The 17476-nt window shown below is 35.5% G+C and overlaps 6 protein-coding genes across 6 annotated transcripts; 4 read left to right on the top strand and 2 right to left on the bottom strand.

Moving 5' to 3' along the window:
• Nucleotides 1-501: 501 nt before the first annotated feature.
• LOC123227776 lies at nt 502-1329 on the bottom strand. The gene has a single exon (XM_044652899.1). The coding sequence runs from the start codon at nt 1327-1329 to the stop codon at nt 502-504; it is 828 nt and encodes a 275-aa protein (XP_044508834.1).
• Nucleotides 1330-2675: 1346 nt separating this feature from the next.
• Nucleotides 2676-4241, bottom strand: LOC123227775. Its single transcript, XM_044652898.1, has 2 exons — nt 4141-4241; nt 2676-3420 (listed from the first exon to the last, which is right to left on the bottom strand). The coding sequence occupies exons 1-2, from the start codon at nt 4239-4241 to the stop codon at nt 2676-2678; spliced, it is 846 nt and encodes a 281-aa protein (XP_044508833.1).
• Nucleotides 4242-4854: 613 nt separating this feature from the next.
• On the top strand, nt 4855-5682 carry LOC123227774. The gene has a single exon (XM_044652897.1). It carries the CDS (start codon nt 4855-4857, stop codon nt 5680-5682), a length of 828 nt encoding a protein of 275 aa, XP_044508832.1.
• Nucleotides 5683-7069: 1387 nt separating this feature from the next.
• On the top strand, nt 7070-7894 carry LOC123227773. The gene has a single exon (XM_044652896.1). It carries the CDS (start codon nt 7070-7072, stop codon nt 7892-7894), a length of 825 nt encoding a protein of 274 aa, XP_044508831.1.
• A 2794-nt stretch (nt 7895-10688) lies between these two features.
• On the top strand, nt 10689-11522 carry LOC123227772. The gene has a single exon (XM_044652894.1). The coding sequence runs from the start codon at nt 10689-10691 to the stop codon at nt 11520-11522; it is 834 nt and encodes a 277-aa protein (XP_044508829.1).
• Nucleotides 11523-14464: 2942 nt separating this feature from the next.
• LOC123227771 lies at nt 14465-15325 on the top strand. Its single transcript, XM_044652893.1, has one exon. It carries the CDS (start codon nt 14465-14467, stop codon nt 15323-15325), a length of 861 nt encoding a protein of 286 aa, XP_044508828.1.
• Nucleotides 15326-17476: the final 2151 nt, after the last annotated feature.

Genomic DNA, 17476 nt, shown 5'->3' with positions numbered 1-17476 from the left:
GGGTTTATTTGTCTGAGTAGTCATGCCTTTTGTTGATGCTAGAAATAATGTTCTTTCAATCACATGTTAGAGACAATTGGAATCTTGACAACTCTGATACCTTAAAAAAATTGAATGTACTAATGATTGAGCCTCTATTAAATCGATTATCTATTTTCAAACCTACAATTTTTTTAGGTTAAAATTTTCTGAAGAAAAGTAACATTTAACTTATTAAGCCAATTCACTGTGTATATATATTTTTTACATCTTAAAAAGTTTGATAATTTCAGATATGGGTTTATTCTTTCATGAAATGAAAATTAAGGACTGCTTATGGTGGCTAGTTTCTTGTCCAAGTGAATAGAATATACAAAATATAATTTTTTCTTTCTGTGGAAATATATGATAATGAGACAGAGAGAGCTGGAAGATGACATATTTAAACAAAATTTTGTATTGAGAAGAATATACAAGTGTATATCATTGATGTACAAGTATAGAGTATCAAAATTTTGTAATCTAATTATTGATGATATTGAGAAGAGATACTCTTGTATTAATTAAATGTCTAGTCAAAGACTCAAGTCTTTCCTTAAGATCTTGAACGTTTAACTCCAACTTTTTAAGTTGATTTTGAATGTTATCAGATTTACTTGTCTTGTAAGAAACGATACTAGACAATTCAGCATCCACCTTTTGAAACTCGGTTATGTCTGTTTCTTCACATGCTACCTTCTTTGGCTGCATTAGCTTGGAAATGATACTTAGCTTTGATGAAGCCCTTGGCCCTGAAATAAGGGACAACAATGACTCAATGACCTTGAAAGTGACTGCTTCAACCTCTCTTAACATGCTAATCGTGGCCTTCGTCTCATGTTCATCAGAGATTGGAGAGGATTTTTGGCTTTTAATGCCTTTCAAATTCTTCAAGGCCTTTTGGATGGTCTTTTTCAGAGCTTTCCTGGAGGTCAAGAATTTTGTAACCTCACTTGTAAGTTCAATATCATCAGTCCTTCTTCTGCGGAAAATGGATTGAAGTCCTTGAACAGACTCTTTTGTTTGCAACAAGGCATCCTTAGCAATGCTGCAGATATCCAAGAGTCTAAGAGATCCATTCAGCAACTCATCAACAGATTGCTTTAGTTGGCGAGCCAGGGATAACTGAAGCAACTTATCAACGCAATCATGCAACTCTTGAAGGCTATAGATCTGATTGATGATTGATGATGATGACATGGAGGTAAATTCAGAAGCAATTAATCTGCTCAAATGCTGATCAACTTCACAAGTGATGGGGTGATGTCTAGAAGGTAAACTGTTAGAGCGAGTATGGTAAGAAGCGGCCATTTTTTTATTTGTTTGGAATTTGAAGAGGCCTAGAAATGAATTGTGCTGCTCAATTTGGCTTCGTCCTGTGGCCATATGCTCAATATATATTATGAGATAAAGGAGACAGTTGGAATCTCTTTCAATTATTCAACTAGAAACATGATTTCAGATTTGGATCCAAACATTACATCACATACATTTATGTAATGTCTCCCACCTGCTTCCCAACTTCATATTTCTTCTGTTTCAAATCATAATATTATCTTCACATGATTTGGTAATAGATTAATTTTGGCTCAATGATCCATAAGTTAATGCACGGATGGAGTTGACCATGTCTCCACATCAACAACAAAAGAGAAGCAATACAGTTTAGCTTGCCTCCCTCCAGGATATACAATCTTTCTGACTCTCATGTGGTCTTAAGCACATCCAGAACTACAACTACTACAATTTGGTGCACACGAGTGGTGGCGATGCCAGAAAAAATGTAATGGCCAATTAACCGAGTGAGACAGATTTTTAATGTGGGTCCTAATGTGAATTGTCTGCTACACATCATTTACATTGAAGCCATACTTATTTATAAGATAATGCCTCTTATCCCTTCAGATGTTCATGCTCGTCAACACGATCATGTTTAAATCTTCAAAAACAAGTTTAAATATCATTACTTTTTTAGCTCTGTGACTATTGAGCCCAGGAACAATAAATTACCTACTGATTGATGTTCAAGGATGAGCAAGGTCCATGATGTCCATTTCCTGTATCTTTCCAGACATCAGATATATTACCCAAACACATGGACAGCCAGCAAAATTTATGTTACTGCAATTGACCTCCATGTGAACCTCAATAATTGGTGTTTTTCTATCAGCCATTTAGAGACAATTGGAATCTTGACACATCTGATGCCTATTTAATAATTTCTCACCGATTTTCTTAAACTACTGAATGATTGAAAAACAAGTAGTATTGATATGGCTTTCATAGGTTAAAATATTCTAAATCAAGTAAATTTAACTCATTCAAATTTTCATTTGTTAATTTTCTTTACTTAATCTGACAAGGTTAATTCATTTCAGTAATCAAGTTTACTCATTCATGAAATAAACAGTGAATAAAGAAGAAAAAAAACCATAACTGTTATTGGTAGAATGCTAGTTTCATCTCCAAGGAAATAGTAACCAAGTAAAATTATCCAATCATTTTTAGTTGTATAAGTAAATGATCTTCAGGGAAAAAAAAGGCAAGATGGGATATAGAGGAAAAAAATTGTTTCTTCTTTTAATTGATTTAATAACAATAGGATATACAAACATATTTGATTGATGTACAAGTATAGGGTATCAAAATTTTGTAACCTAATTCTTTAGGATGTTAAGAAGATTGACTTTAGTTTTTATCAAACGTCTGTTTACGGACTTAACTTCTTTCTCTAGATCTTCAATGTTTGACTTTAATTCTTTAAGCCGGCTCTGAATGTTATTGAATTTGATTGTCTTGTGAGCAACGATCCTAGACAATTCAGCATCCACCTTTTCAAACTCATTTATGTCAGTTTCTTTGCGTGCTACCTTCTTTGGCTGCATTAGCTTAGAAACTGACCAGCTGCTTATCTTTGAAGGAGCCCTTGGCCCTGAGATAAGGGACAACAAGGATTCAATCACATTGAAAGTGACTGCTTCAACCTCTCTTAACATGTCGTCTGTCTCATGTTCCTCACTGATTAGAGAGGATCTTTGGTTCAAATTCTTCAAGGTCTTTTGGATGGTTTTTTTTACTGTCTTCCTGGAGGTCAAGTATTTCTTAACCTCACTTGTAAGCTCAGTATCACAACATCTTCTTCTGCGGAAAATTGATTGAAGTCCTGGCACAGCTTCTTTGGTTTGTACCAAGGAATCCTTAGCAATGCCACACATATCCAACAGTCTAAGAGATCCATTCAATGACTCATTAATCCATTTCTTCTGCTCATCTTGAGCTAAAGCTTGTTGAATTGATACTAACTCAAGCAACTTGTCGACACAATCATGCAAATCTTGAAGGCCATTTATCTCATGGCTTATCAATGATGATGACGTAGAATTAGCTTTAGAAGCCCTTAATCTGCTCAAATGTTTATCAACTTCTGAGGTGATTGGATGTGGTCTTCAAGGAAAACTACTAGAGCGAGTATGGTAAGAAGGGGCCATTTTTTCGTCCTATGGAATTGGAAACGCCTAGAAATCGATTGTTCAGTTCAATCTGCCTTCTTTTCCTCACCATATGCTCTATATATATATAATGAATACCAGAGACAAAAGGAATCTCTTGTGCTTATTCAATGAGGGACATGATTTCAGATTTGGATCTGAACATTTTATTAGCCACATTTATGCAATGTCTCCCACCAGCTCCCTAACTCTTCTATTTGTAGCTTCAAATGACACTAGTATCTTCTCATGAGTTAAAATTAAATAATTTCTTCACTTGTTGATCCGCAAACAATGCAATGCAGGAATGGTGTTGAGCCTGTCTCCCCTGCAACTGAACAACGGAAAGCAATCCAGGTTGGCTTGGTTTCCTGCAGGAAATATGATGGTTGCTCTCTCATGCGTACTTTGTATATAATTTATGTCATCAAGGTAACAATATACATGCAAGACGACTAGACAAGCAGGTAATATAAGCTACATTAACAATGGTAGAGCAAAACACTGCATTAACATTAAGCTACATTATAAGCAAAATTTTAATAAAATTTCAGCAGAAAAAAGATAAATATTCATTGAAGTAAAATAAACTTGAATGGAATTCAAATATATATAAAGATGGAAAAGTACCTACTTCTTCACATTTTTGCTCTGGTTTTGTTCTTTTACTGAAAGTTTTGTCTTGGACGATTTATGCTGCTTCGCTAAATCCCCTTTCAATTGTTTTGGCAGCATTTTAATGCAATTAAAAGCGAGTCAGCAAATTCAGAAATTAATAAATAGTAACAGACAGAAATTTGTTTTCAAGGTGAAAAGTGGGTTTGAAGTGGAATCGGCTATTAAAAATGTGTCTTACTCACATTAAAAATGTGCCTGACTCAGGTATTTTTGAGAATAAAATGCTATTACATTTTTCAGGTGTCGCCACCGTGTGCAGCAAATTGTAATAGATGTAGTTCTGGATAGACTTAAGCCCACACAAGGGTCAGAAAGATTGTATTTCCTGGAGGGAGGCAAGCCAAACAGTATTGCTTCTCTTGTGGTGTTGATGTGGAGACATGGTCAACTCCATCCGTGCATTAACCTATGGATCATTGAGCAAAGAAAATATTATGATTTTGAAACAAAAGATATATGCAGTTGGGAAGCAGGTGGCAGACATTACAGACATGTATGTGATATAATGTTTAGATCTAAATCTGAAATCATGTTTCTAATTGAATAAATGAAAGAGATTCCTCTTGTCTCCTTTATCTCATAATATATATTGAGCATATGGCCACAGGAGGAAGCCAGATTGTACTGAACAATTCATTTCTTGGACTTTCCGATTCCAAGCAAAGGAAAAATGGCAGCTTCTGATCATACTCGGTCTAACAGTTTTCCTTCTAGACACCACCCAATCACTTCTGAAGTTGATCAGCATTTGAGCAGATTAAATGCTTCTGAATTTACCTCCACATCATCATCGTCAATCAGCAATCAGATCTATACCCTTCTGGATTTGCATGATTGTGTTGATAAGTTTCTTCAGTTATCCCTCGCTCACCAACTAAAGCAATCAGTTGATGGGTTGTTGAATGGATCTCTTAGACTCCTGGATATTTGCAGCATTGCTAAGGATGCCTTGTTGCAAACAAAAGAGTCTGTTCAAGGACTTCAATCCATTTTCCGCAGAAGAAAGGCCGATGATATTGAACTTACAAGTGAGGTTAAGAAATTCTTGACCTCCAGGAAAGCAGAGAAAAAGACCATCCAAAAGGCCTTGAAGAATTTGAAAGCCATGAAAAGCCAAAGATCCTCTCCAAATCCTGATGAACATGAGACGAAGGTCATGATTAGCATGTTAAGAGAGGTTGAAGAAGTCACTTTCAAGGTCATTGAATCATTGTTGTTCCTTATCTCAGTGCCAAGAGCTTCATCAAAGCTAAGTGTAGTTTCCAAACTAATGCAGCCAAAGAAGGTAGCATGTGAAGAAACATACATGACCGAGTTTGAAAAGGTGGATGTTGAATTATCTAGCATTGTTTCTCACAAGATGAGTAAATCTGATAACATTCAAAGCCAACTTAAAGAATTGGAGTTAAATGCTCAAGATCTTGAGAAAGGACTCGAGAATTTAACAAGACGTTTGATCAAAACTAGAGTCTCTCTTCTCAACATCATCAATAATTAGATTACAAAATTTTGATACTTTATACTTGTACATCAATGATATACACTTGTATATTCTTCTCAATACAAAATCAATTAAGATATCCCATCTTCCAGTTCTCTCTTTGTCTCCACATCATATACTTCTGTTGAAAGAAAAATTATATTTCGTATAATATGTTCGATTTTCTATTCCCTTGGAGATGAAACTAGCAATCCACCTGAAGCAAGCCTTAATTTTCTTCTAACGAAAGAATAAACCCGTATCGGAATTGATCAAACTTTTTAAGATGTAAAAAATAAATAAACACAGTAAATTGGCTAAATAAGTTAGATTTAACTTTTCTTCAGAAAATTTTAACCCCATAAAGCTGTAGGTTTGAAAATTTTAGTGTATTCAACATTTTAAAAGATTACAGAGTTGCCAAGATTCTAGTTGTCTTTAACAAGTGATTGAAATGGCATTATTTCTAGCATCAAGAAAAGACATGACAATTCAGACAACATAAACCCTGCTTCTCCTTGAACAGCAATCAGTAGAGGACCTGGAATATTTGATTAAATAATTTATTACAACTTGGTTCATATAAATAAATTTGCGATTACATGCATCAAGAACATTTAGGAGCCTCAGGAAGTGTATCGTGGTCCCCTGTAAGTCACAACCTGCTATGCTTACAATAGGAACAAAGGAAAATCAGAATAGGAAAAATGCAGAATATGCTAAATGAATGATATTTACAAGCATAATTTTTACTTTCTTAACAGAAGCAAAAATAAACAAACAAAATTGTTTTCCTGACATGCACATGACAGAAATGTATGTTTATGATGAATAGAAAATCAATTTAATAATGAGACACATAAAATTTTTTTCTCAGTTTGTTAATTTAAATGAGGAACTATTAATTCTGGTGTCAACAACATTAGTATGTGGCAGAAGCAGATAATCAAATTTCTAGCCTAGCATCCGACATGTATATAAAATTCTGTTAACAGATGACATGAGTTAATTATATATAAGCCCACAAGAGCATAATTAATGAATTATTTCCACTAGGGAAGCAAGCCAATCTGGATTGCCAGTTTGTATTGTTTCTGAGGACTCCATCCATGCATTGCATCGTTTATGGATCAATCAGCTATCATTGATGTATTGTCAACTGAAGCAAAGCTACTACTATAACTAAGCTAAAAGATATTGATTTGGGGAGGGGAGCTGTTGGGAGACAATATGTGAATGTAACTGATATAATGTTTAGATCCAAATCTGAAATCATGTTCCTAATTGAATATGTTGAAGAGATGCCTTTTATCTCAAAATATATATTGAGCTATGGTCACAGAATAAAGGCAAATTGAACTCAACAATTCATTTCTAGGCCTCCTCAATTCTAAAAGAAAGAAAGATGTCTTACTACCCTCGCTCTAACAGCCTTCCTTCAAGACTACACCTGATCATTTCAGAAGCTGAACAGCATTTGTGCAGGTTAAGGGCTTCACTATCAACTTCCACACCAACATCATCAATAAGCCATCAGATATTTGGCCTTCAAGATTTGCATTATTGTGTTGATCCGTTGCTTCAGTTGTTCCAGACTCAAAAGCAGTCAGTTGATGAGCTATTGAATGGATCTCTTAGGCTTTTGGATATCTGCAGCATTGCTAAGGATGCCTTGTTGCAAACTAAGGAATCTGTTCAAGGACTTCAATCAATTTTTCGGAGAAGAAGAAATGATGATGTTGAACTTGCAAGTGAGGTTAAGAAATACTTGAACTCTAGGAAGACAGTGAAAAAGACAATCCAGAAAGCTTTGAAGAATTTGAAAGGCCTTAATCGTCAGAGCTCCTCTCCAATCTCTGAGGAATACAAGTCAAAGGCCACGACTAGCATACTAAAAGAGGTTGACTTAATCACTTTCAATGTCATTGAATCCTTGTTGTCCCTTATCTCAGGGCCAAAGGCTTCATCAAAACTAAGCAACTGGTCAGTAGTTTTCAAGCTAATGCAGCCAATGAAAGTAGTATACGCAGAAACAAACACAAATGAGTTTGAAAAGGTGGATGCTGAATTGTCAAACTTCATTGATCGCAAGACAAGCAAATCTGGTAACATGCAAAACCAGTTTAAAGAATTGGAGTCCAACATTCAAGACCTTGAAGATAGACTTGAGTCCTTGATGAGGCGTTTGATCAAAACAAGAGTCTCATTTCTTAACATTGTCAACAATTAAATTAAAAAATTTTGATACTTGATACTTTACATTAAAGAAACAACTTGTATTTTCTTGTTAATACAAAATCAGTTACATTCACAAGCAATCTTCTCTTTGAGATCCTACTTTCCTTTTCCTCCAAAAGATCACTTACTTTTACAGCACAAAATGTTTTGTTCAGACTTTCTAATTGCTTGCAGATGAAACTCACTTTCTGCCTTAAGGAATTCTTGATGGTGTTTTTTTTTTTTTTTTTTAAATATGATGAATCAAAAAACTCAATACTCCAAAAGACGAAAATGCCAGAACTTTTAAAAAAAAAAAAGAAAGATTCAGAAAAATTTACTCATTAAAAGCATAGGTTGAAATAGAAAAATACTAGTCTCAATTACTCAAATTACTAGTTTATGACATTGCAATTCTTATATAGATATATGAGATGTCAAGACTCGAATTGTCTCCATATTTATGATTCAAGTTAACGAGAAATGATAGATTTAATCATGTGCTTTTGATTAACATAACATGTGCTGGCTATCCATGAGTGAATTATTTCTGCAACCTGGAAAGGAGAAGGAAGTCGACATTGAAGACTTGCTCCCTGATCTTGAACTACAATTAATGGCCTTATATTTGCTCACATGTTTACAACCTTGAATATTGATAGATTGTTTTTCCCTACAGATGCATCAAAACTATCAAGGGCCTTGTGAAGTGTATCACTGTCCAACCAGTTTCCTAATGCAGTAGTCTTACTCATTTTAAGTATCAAGGGCTTAAAAATTGAACTCTGAAATTAAGCAACAAACAATCTTTTAATTGCATATGGTAATGATGGTAAAAACAAGACTTCCAGACAAAGTTTTTGAGTATGACAGACTGTGCTGTGTAATAACTTGGTGTAATTTTTACTAGAAGGGTAATTTAGTACACAATTAAAAGAATTACTGCTTGCTGAAGCATAGACACAGCCAATTCATACAAGAGAGAGGGATGCCCCTGTAACACCCCAGGTCCAATAGCCCGGCCCACTGTCAAGATATTGTCCACTTTGGACACACAGTCCATCATGGTTTTGCTATTGGGCTTTGTAACCCAAAACGCGTCTTAACAGTTAAGGAGCTCACAGGCTATTTAACCAATCCAATTCTCCCACCACTAACCAATGTGGGATCCATAGACAGAGCACACACAGACCCAACATCTCTCCCGTGCTTTGTCGATGTGGGATTCGCCTAGGGGTATCACATACACCCCCCCTTACGGGACTCAGCGTCCTCGCTGAGGTTTGCCCCACCATCGTTCAAGAGGACACGCAGAGTTGCTCTGATACCATTTGTAACACCCCAGGTCCAATAGCCCGGCCCACTGTCAAGATATTGTCCACTTTGGACACACAGTCCATCATGGTTTTGCTATTGGGCTTTGTAACCCAAAACGCGTCTTAACAGTTAAGGAGCTCACAGGCTATTTAACCAATCCAATTCTCCCACCACTAACCAATGTGGGATCCATAGACAGAGCACACACAGACCCAACATCTCTCCCGTGCTTTGTCGATGTGGGATTCGCCTAGGGGTATCACAGCTTGTAGCTTGGAGGCTTCATCATGATGATGAATAGGATAGCCATTAAATTAGAAGCCACTTGTGCATCTGTCTCTAACAACTATTTTTGAATGTACAAGACAACAATTTGCTTATATTTGTAATAAATATACACGAGGACATTTGGCTATTACCTTTTATATTTTGTCAACACCACTCGTGTGCAGCAAACTATAATAGTTCCAGCCTAGTTTCTACATCTTTTTACTATCCCTGAACCTGATAAAATGATTTAACTGTATATAATCCCACACGAGTGCCAGAGATGTTCTGTTTCCTATAGGAAGGCAAGCCAAACTGGATTGCATCTCTTGTATTGCTGCTGAGGAAACATGGTCAACTCCATTGGTGCATTGCCTTGCCTACGGATCATTGAGCAACAATTTATGTATTATTAACAGATGTGAATATATTTTTATGATTTTGAAGCTAAAAGATATTAAATAGGTGAGCTGTTAGGAGACAATACATAAATGTAGCTGACATAATGCTTGGGTCCAAATCTGAAATCATTAATATATTCTTGGAGGATAAATTCAAAGTCTTCAATCATCCGTTAAGCCCAAATCCAATGCAGAAAAACCACTGCCAAGGTTTGTGTACTTTGCCATCTTTATATTTGAATTCCACTTAAGTTGTGTTAGTTTACTGTAGTGTACTATCTCAAGTTAATTAGATTACCGCTAACAAGAGGTCTAAATCTGTTCTCATGATACAACCATCACTGCAGTGTATAAATTTCAATACCTGCTTGTGCTTGCTTATTGTTGTTACCTGACTCTACAAATTAATACATTAAGTATGCAACAGTGCACAATCATCATGTTTCCAACAGAAAACCAAGCCAAACTTGATTGCTCTCCATTGTACAATTGCAGGGGAGACAGGCTTAACATCATTCATGCATTGCATAGTTAGCGGATCAATGAGAGAAGAAATTATTTATGTTTAACTTATGAGAAGATACTAGTGTGATTTTGAAGCTACAAAAAGAAGAGTTGAGGAGCCGGTGGAAGACATTGCATAAATGTGGCTAATAAAATGTTAAGATCTAAATCTGAAATCATGTCCCTAATTGAAAAAGCAGAAGAGATTCCTTTTGTCTCTGATGTTCATGATATATATAGAGCATATGGTCACGGAATAAAGGCAGATTGAACTGCACAATTGATTTCTAGGCGTTTGCAATTCCAAAGGAATAAAAAATGACCCCTTCTTACCATAGCCGCTCTAGTAGTTTTCCTTCAAGATCACACCCAATCACCTCAGAAGTTGATCAACATTTGAGCAGATTAAGGGCTTCTAAAGCTACTTCTATTTCATCATCATCAATAAGCCATGATATAAATGGCCTTCAAGATTTGCATGATTGTGTCAACAAGTTGCTTCACTTAGCATCGATTCAACAAGCGTTAGCCCAAGTCGAGCAAAAGAAATGGGTTGATGAGTTGTTGAATGGATCTCTTAGACTATTGGATATCTGTGGCATTGCTAAGGATTCCTTGGTACAAACCAAAGAAGCTGTACAAGGACTTCAATCAATTTTCCGCAGAAGAAGATGTGATGATATTGAGCTTATAAGTAAGGTTAAGAAATACCTGACCTCCAGAAAGACAGTAAAAAAGACTATCCAGAAGACCTTGAAGAATATAAACCAAAGAACCTCTCCAATCAGTGAAGAACATGAGACAAGTGTCATGTTAACAGAGGTTGAAGCAGTCACTTTCAATGTGATTGAATCCTTGTTTTCCCTTATCTCAGGGCCAAGGGCTCCATCAAAACTAAGCAGCTGGTCATTAGTTTCCAAGTTAATGCAGCGTAAGGAGGTAGCATGCAAAGAAACTGACATAAATGAGTTTGAAAAGGTAGATGCAGAATTGTCTAGCATCATTGTTCACAAGGCAAGCGGATCCGATAACATTCAAAACCAGCTTAAAGAATTAGAGTTTAGTGTTCAAAATCTTGAAGATGGAGTCGAGTCCTTGAGCATACGTTTAATCAAGACTAGAGTGTCTCTTCTCAATATCCTTAACAATTAGATTACAAAATTTTGATGTTCTATACTTGTACATCAATCAAATATGTTTATATATTTTGTTGTCCTTAAATCAGTTAAAAGAAGAAACAATATTTTTCCTCTATGTCCAATCTTCCCTTTTCGTCCTGAAGATCATTTACTTTTACAGCTAAAAATAATTGGTGTATTATACTTGATTTCTATTTCCTTGGAGCTGAAACTAGCATTCTACCAATAGCAGTCTTGATTTATTTTTCTTTATTCACTGTTTACCGCATGAATGATTAAACTCTATCGCTGAAATGATTGAACCTTGTCAGATTTAGTAAAAGAAAATGACATAAATGAAAATTTGAATAAGTTAAATTTACTTTGATTTGGAATATTTTAACCTATGAAAGCCATACTTTTAGAAATAGATCAATACTACTTGTTTTCATTTATTCATTAGTGTAAGGCAATTGGTAAGAATTATTAAATAGGCGTCAGGTGTATCAAGATTCCAATTGTCTCTAGATGACTAATAGAAAAACATCAATTATTGAGGCTCACATGGTAGTCAATTGCAGTAACGCAAATTGTGCTGGCTCTCCATGTGTTTGGATAACTTATGCAACATGTAGTAACTTCATAATATTTCTAATATCTGGAAAGATATAGGAAATGGACATCATGGACCTTGTTTGTAACATCTCTGAAAAAATCTCACATCGACAAAACAAAAAAGGGATGTTGGGTATGTATGGATATTCCATATCATTTGGGACGTAAGTGATGATTGGTTAAATATAGACCATGAGCTTGTATTTACAGTGAGTATATTGCTTGGTGGATTCTTTGAGTTGGACTTTTATCACATAGATGTAGACTATGTTAAATCTTGGCTGAACTATGTAAAAATTTATTGTGTCAACTTTACTTCTCTGCTCTTACTTCGATTTGGTAGAGTGTGGTGTTTGATGTTGAGAATTTTTCAGAAAAAATTAAACTCGACTTCTCATCTTCAGCAGCGGGCAGAAACGTGCGGTGAATGTAAGGGACGTTTTGGGAAGGCAAACGGATGCCGTTTTGGGTGAATCAAATATGGATTTAAAGCTTATTAAGTCTAGTTTTAAATGGTGCAAGTTTCAGGTTCATTGAAGTTTTCTAAAGAAAGTTATAGCTATTTTAGTAACAGCTGCGCAGAAATAATATCTGCTGTTTAGAATTCTGTTCTGCACGTTTTTTTAATGGTTAATAGCTGATGTTTAGGTATATAAAAAGACTTGTAATCAGTTGTTATGTGTGTGGATTTATGAAGTGAATATATAGAAATAAAAGCTTTGAAGTTAACTTTTTCCTTCTTCCTCATTTGTGTTAAGAATCCATACTTGTAACTCACCATAGCTTCCAACATTTGATTGTTGTGAGAGACTAATTTCTAACTCATTTTTAGCTCAATACAAGTTTTGTTAACCAAACCTATATCACTCACCTGAGTGGCTTTCAGTTTCATATGATCAAATCAGCATTCTTATAATCATTTCTTCCAAATTTTAAGTTCGGGTGAACTCATGTGCCAGAATACATTGGTTCAACAAGTGAATAAAATGTGTTAAATTCGAATCAGCTGGTAATATAAGGAAATAAATATGCTCAGAGTTTTCCCTTATCACAGATTTCAGTTAGCATCACTCGTGCAAATTGCATATATTTTAGATCACGACAGGGCTAAACATGGTTTGAAACAAGACCATGAAATGGGGAAAAAATTGGAATGAGTTGGAGGACCTGGTGGTAGGGAGACAATAACATTTCATATGCAGAATACATCACTGAGGTGCTATTTAAATTAAATCAAAGTTAGTGAGGGATAATCTTGTAAGATCAAAATCCTTATTTCTTTATTTCATGAAGGAGAGATATTTCAATGCCGATGATGTAACTGATGCATAATGACACAATGGTCATCTGTTTCAATGTTTTTCCTGAGTTCGAATAAGGTATTTTTCTTTTAGTACTAATCTATTATGGTTTTGTTTTTGGACTTTAAGTCAAAACAAGTTTTAACAAGTTATGAGTTTTCAGATAATCTAACCAATATTCTTTTAGCATCCCAACGATATGGAATGCACATACATACGCAACATCTATCTCATTTTCTGTTGATTAGAATTTGTGTAGAGGTGTCACATTAACAAACCCAAGTTGTGATAAGATAGGATCCATGATTTGCAGTTGTTAATTATTGCACAATTAACTAGTGCACAAGTGTGTTGTCCTGGTGCTTACTGCAATCCATGCCAACATTGCTTCTGAAGAATACAGGAAATTAAGCCTGTGAATGACACTCATGCACAGAATTTTTTATGAACCACTTGACAATCAAAAATAAGATCTTCAGGCTATATGAATATCTCTTTTCATCTTATAAGCGAAAATTATTTTGGTAATTAGCTGGGAAACCTGGTTGGAAGGAAACATACTTATATATTAACATAGCTATATAGCTTTAAATATAAACTGCACGAGGGCCCTTGCAGTCGTCCGAATATGTAACATCTCTCTCAATCATGTTTCCATCAAGTTGTGAAATGGGATATTTTTGAAAAGGATTCATTTTCTGTATTAAATTTGCTGCACGAATGGCTTCCGGAATCGTCTCTGATCCTTCATGTGTCAGCAACATCTGTAATGTAACAATTTCATGCACTCGTGAACCAAATATTTTAATTCCATAGTTTAATGGCTTCCAAGTAATAATGTGGTTTTAAGAGATTGAAATAAAGATATGCAAGTGCGGTAAGCTGGGGTGGTGGGAAACATTGAGCAAACATCGGCATATAAAATTGTTAGGATTGAAACCAGGATTTCGAGATCTGAAGATGGGATTCCTCATGTTCCCTCTCACGGATATATATACTGAAGAATGGCAAGAGGGGGAAATTAAGACAAATTTGTTAATCAATCTGAAAATTTGAGGAAATGGCTCCTTCACATTTGAACCTCAAATCCCATTTCCATGCTCGCTCAAACAGCTTGCCATCTAGATCGCACCCTCTTGTTTCTCAGATAGATGAGCTTCTCTGCAGGTTGAGGGCCACAGAAGTTACCTCTTCTTCAACAAGCAACTGTGTGAATGGCCTGACGGATTTGTATGATTTAGTCAACAATTTCCTCCTACTTCCTCTCACACAGCAAGTCTTAGCCCAAGAATGCAATGGAAGGCAGGTTGATGAGTTGCTTGATGAGTCTCTCAAGCTCATGGATGTATGCAGCACCACCAGGGATGCCTTGTTGCAGATCAAGGAAGACGCGCAGCAACTTGAATCCATTCTTCGAAGAAGAAGAACCAATGAATCCGTGGTTTCAAACCAGGTTGGACAGTACTTCAGCTTGAGGAAGAACGCAAACAAGGTGATTCGCAAGTCCTTGAAATATTCAAAGAGTTCAAGCACAGTCCTGGACAATGAAACTGCAGCCACCATCAGCCTGTTAAGAGAGGTGGAAGGAGTTACCTTCAGAGTGTTTGAATTGCTTTTCTCATACATTTCCGGGCATCTGAAGCCAACCGGGTGGTCCCTGATTTCCAAATTGATGCACTCCAAACGCCTTCTCTTGGAGGAGAATGCAACAGAATGCAATGAATTTGAGCAAGTGGATGCAGAATTGTACAATCTTCTTGGCCACAAGACCAGAAAATGCAGCAGCAACGGTGCGGAGAATGCAGTAAATGTGTTGGGGAAACTAGAGTCCAGTATTCAAGACCTTGAAGAAGGCATGGAAAATCTTCTAAGGCGCCTGATCAAAGCTAGAGTGACCCTGCTCAACATTATCAACCATTAGTGTTGTAACAAAGATGATATGACAATTTTGATGTGCATATTCTTGTAAATGACTATAATGTATAAATTTATACACGTTTTGCTCATAATCAACGCATTTTTATTAGCAAATCAAATCCTAATCACTCTCTTAAGCCTCTCTTCAAAATATAATAACATCTATAAACAATACATATTTATATCCAAGACAGAACAGTTGTTCTATTTTATAGAACATCTGTTTTGAAACTCTTAAGTCATGATTGTTTAAATCAGGAATAAGATCATTCCTTTGGTTATGCAACACTCTATCAAATTGGAGATTCGAGTAAAACTCCGTCATCCATTCATCACACTAAAATATATGTTCTACTGTTAGAACATCCGTTCTTTACTTTGAAACGTCTATTCTATAATTGGAATCATTACATCCAACAATGGTGAAAGTATATCTCTGAATTACACACAATAAGATTATATCACAAAACTAAACCTGAGGATCACCTATCACCGGGAAATACTAGTTTTCATGCTGAGTTTTTCAGCTTGGAGAAAAAAGAACAGCTTCAGTCGATTACAATTTCCTGGATACATGAATTGACATTAATAAAACAGATCCAAGGCCAGAACTCTTGGACAAATTTGTATAATTTGTTCAACATTTAAACGGCTAAAATTGAAAGGATGCAAACATGATCCTTGTTAAATCTTGCAGGAATAAGATGACTTGAATAAATGCATATACATGAATGGACATGAATGAACAGATATCAGGAGCATAAAGGTTAGTAGATAAGCAATTTAGGACACTGACGAAGTTTCCAAGATGGTAAGGATGAGCACCAGAATATTTACCTTTCCAAAACCTGACGACATGAATTAACTATACACAATCCCCACGAGTATCACAGAAATGGTACTTCCTCAGGGGGCAAGCCAAACTGGATTGTTCTCTTTTGTATTGCTGCAGAGGAGACAAAGTCAACGCCATTCTTGTTCACATATTCATTTGGATTGGTATTAATTCATTTGAAGTATAACACACCAAGCAAATCTCATATCGACAAAATATGAAAAATATAAAATATGTAATCGTTTGTGAGTTTTTAAACTGTTAACGATTTTTGGGTTACAAAGCACATAACTGTATATCCAAAGTGAACAATACCAACATTAAATACTAACATGATTTTGAAGCAGGAGACAATGCAAAAATGTAGCTGGTATAATGTTTTTAGATCCAAATGGAAATCATGTTGATAATTGATATTGTGATTAGGACAAGATTCCTCGTCTACCTCATTTCCTAGTATATTTTGTGCATATTGCAGCAGACTGAAGGCAAATTCAACTGAGCTATCAAGTTCTAGGCCTTTTTGCTTCCAAGAAAGATTAAAAAAAATGGCAGCTTCTCCCTTGAAAGCCAACCTTCTTTCTATATACACTCTTGAGCAGTTTTCCTTTTGGACCACACCGACTCGAAGTTGATCAATAAGCAGTTAGATAAATGGCCTTCAAGATTTGCATGATTTTGTCTAAAGTCCTTAATAATATATTTGAGATTTATCAAGTCTCAAATTTCCTTATATTCCTTATAAGAACTATTGACATCAAACAGTTCATTTGAAAGAGTTCGAAGGATTGTTTGTTTGCAAACCTTATTAGCATAAACTCAAAATTCTATCAGTTTCGTGTCAGTAATTTTAGTAGGTTTTGAATCGATAAGTGTAGAAGTAATGCCATGCATATCCAATATGGAGAACACTCGTTTCTACCACTACAAAAGCTCTGACATGCAAAAAGCTCAATTTCAGAAATGTCAGGAAATGATTTTGCAAATGGAAGTGGTGGGATGGTGTCAAAGGAGTAAGACCTGCAACCTACAAGCATAGGAGAACAGATGCAAGATGCAGTGCGATTTGGAATAGCGACAAGGGAGGTGAAACAACGAACATTAGCAGAAAATAAAGCATGGAGTCTGAACAGGAATCATTCTGCTTAAAAGATTTTTATTCTATGAATTAGAATAATCCCCCAAGATTCAACAAACTCTTGTGAAAATATTCCAGGAACAGGAACAACTATATAGTGTGTGAATGTAAAACTGATGATCCATTAATTCCACATTTGTAATGCATTCAACTAATTATTATTTCAAGGCAAAAAATTTTCT

This window comes from Mangifera indica, chromosome 10 (assembly GCF_011075055.1).
Source record: "Mangifera indica cultivar Alphonso chromosome 10, CATAS_Mindica_2.1, whole genome shotgun sequence".
Classification (NCBI taxonomy): domain Eukaryota; kingdom Viridiplantae; phylum Streptophyta; class Magnoliopsida; order Sapindales; family Anacardiaceae; genus Mangifera; species Mangifera indica.
This window is presented reverse-complemented; position numbering and strand designations above follow the sequence as displayed.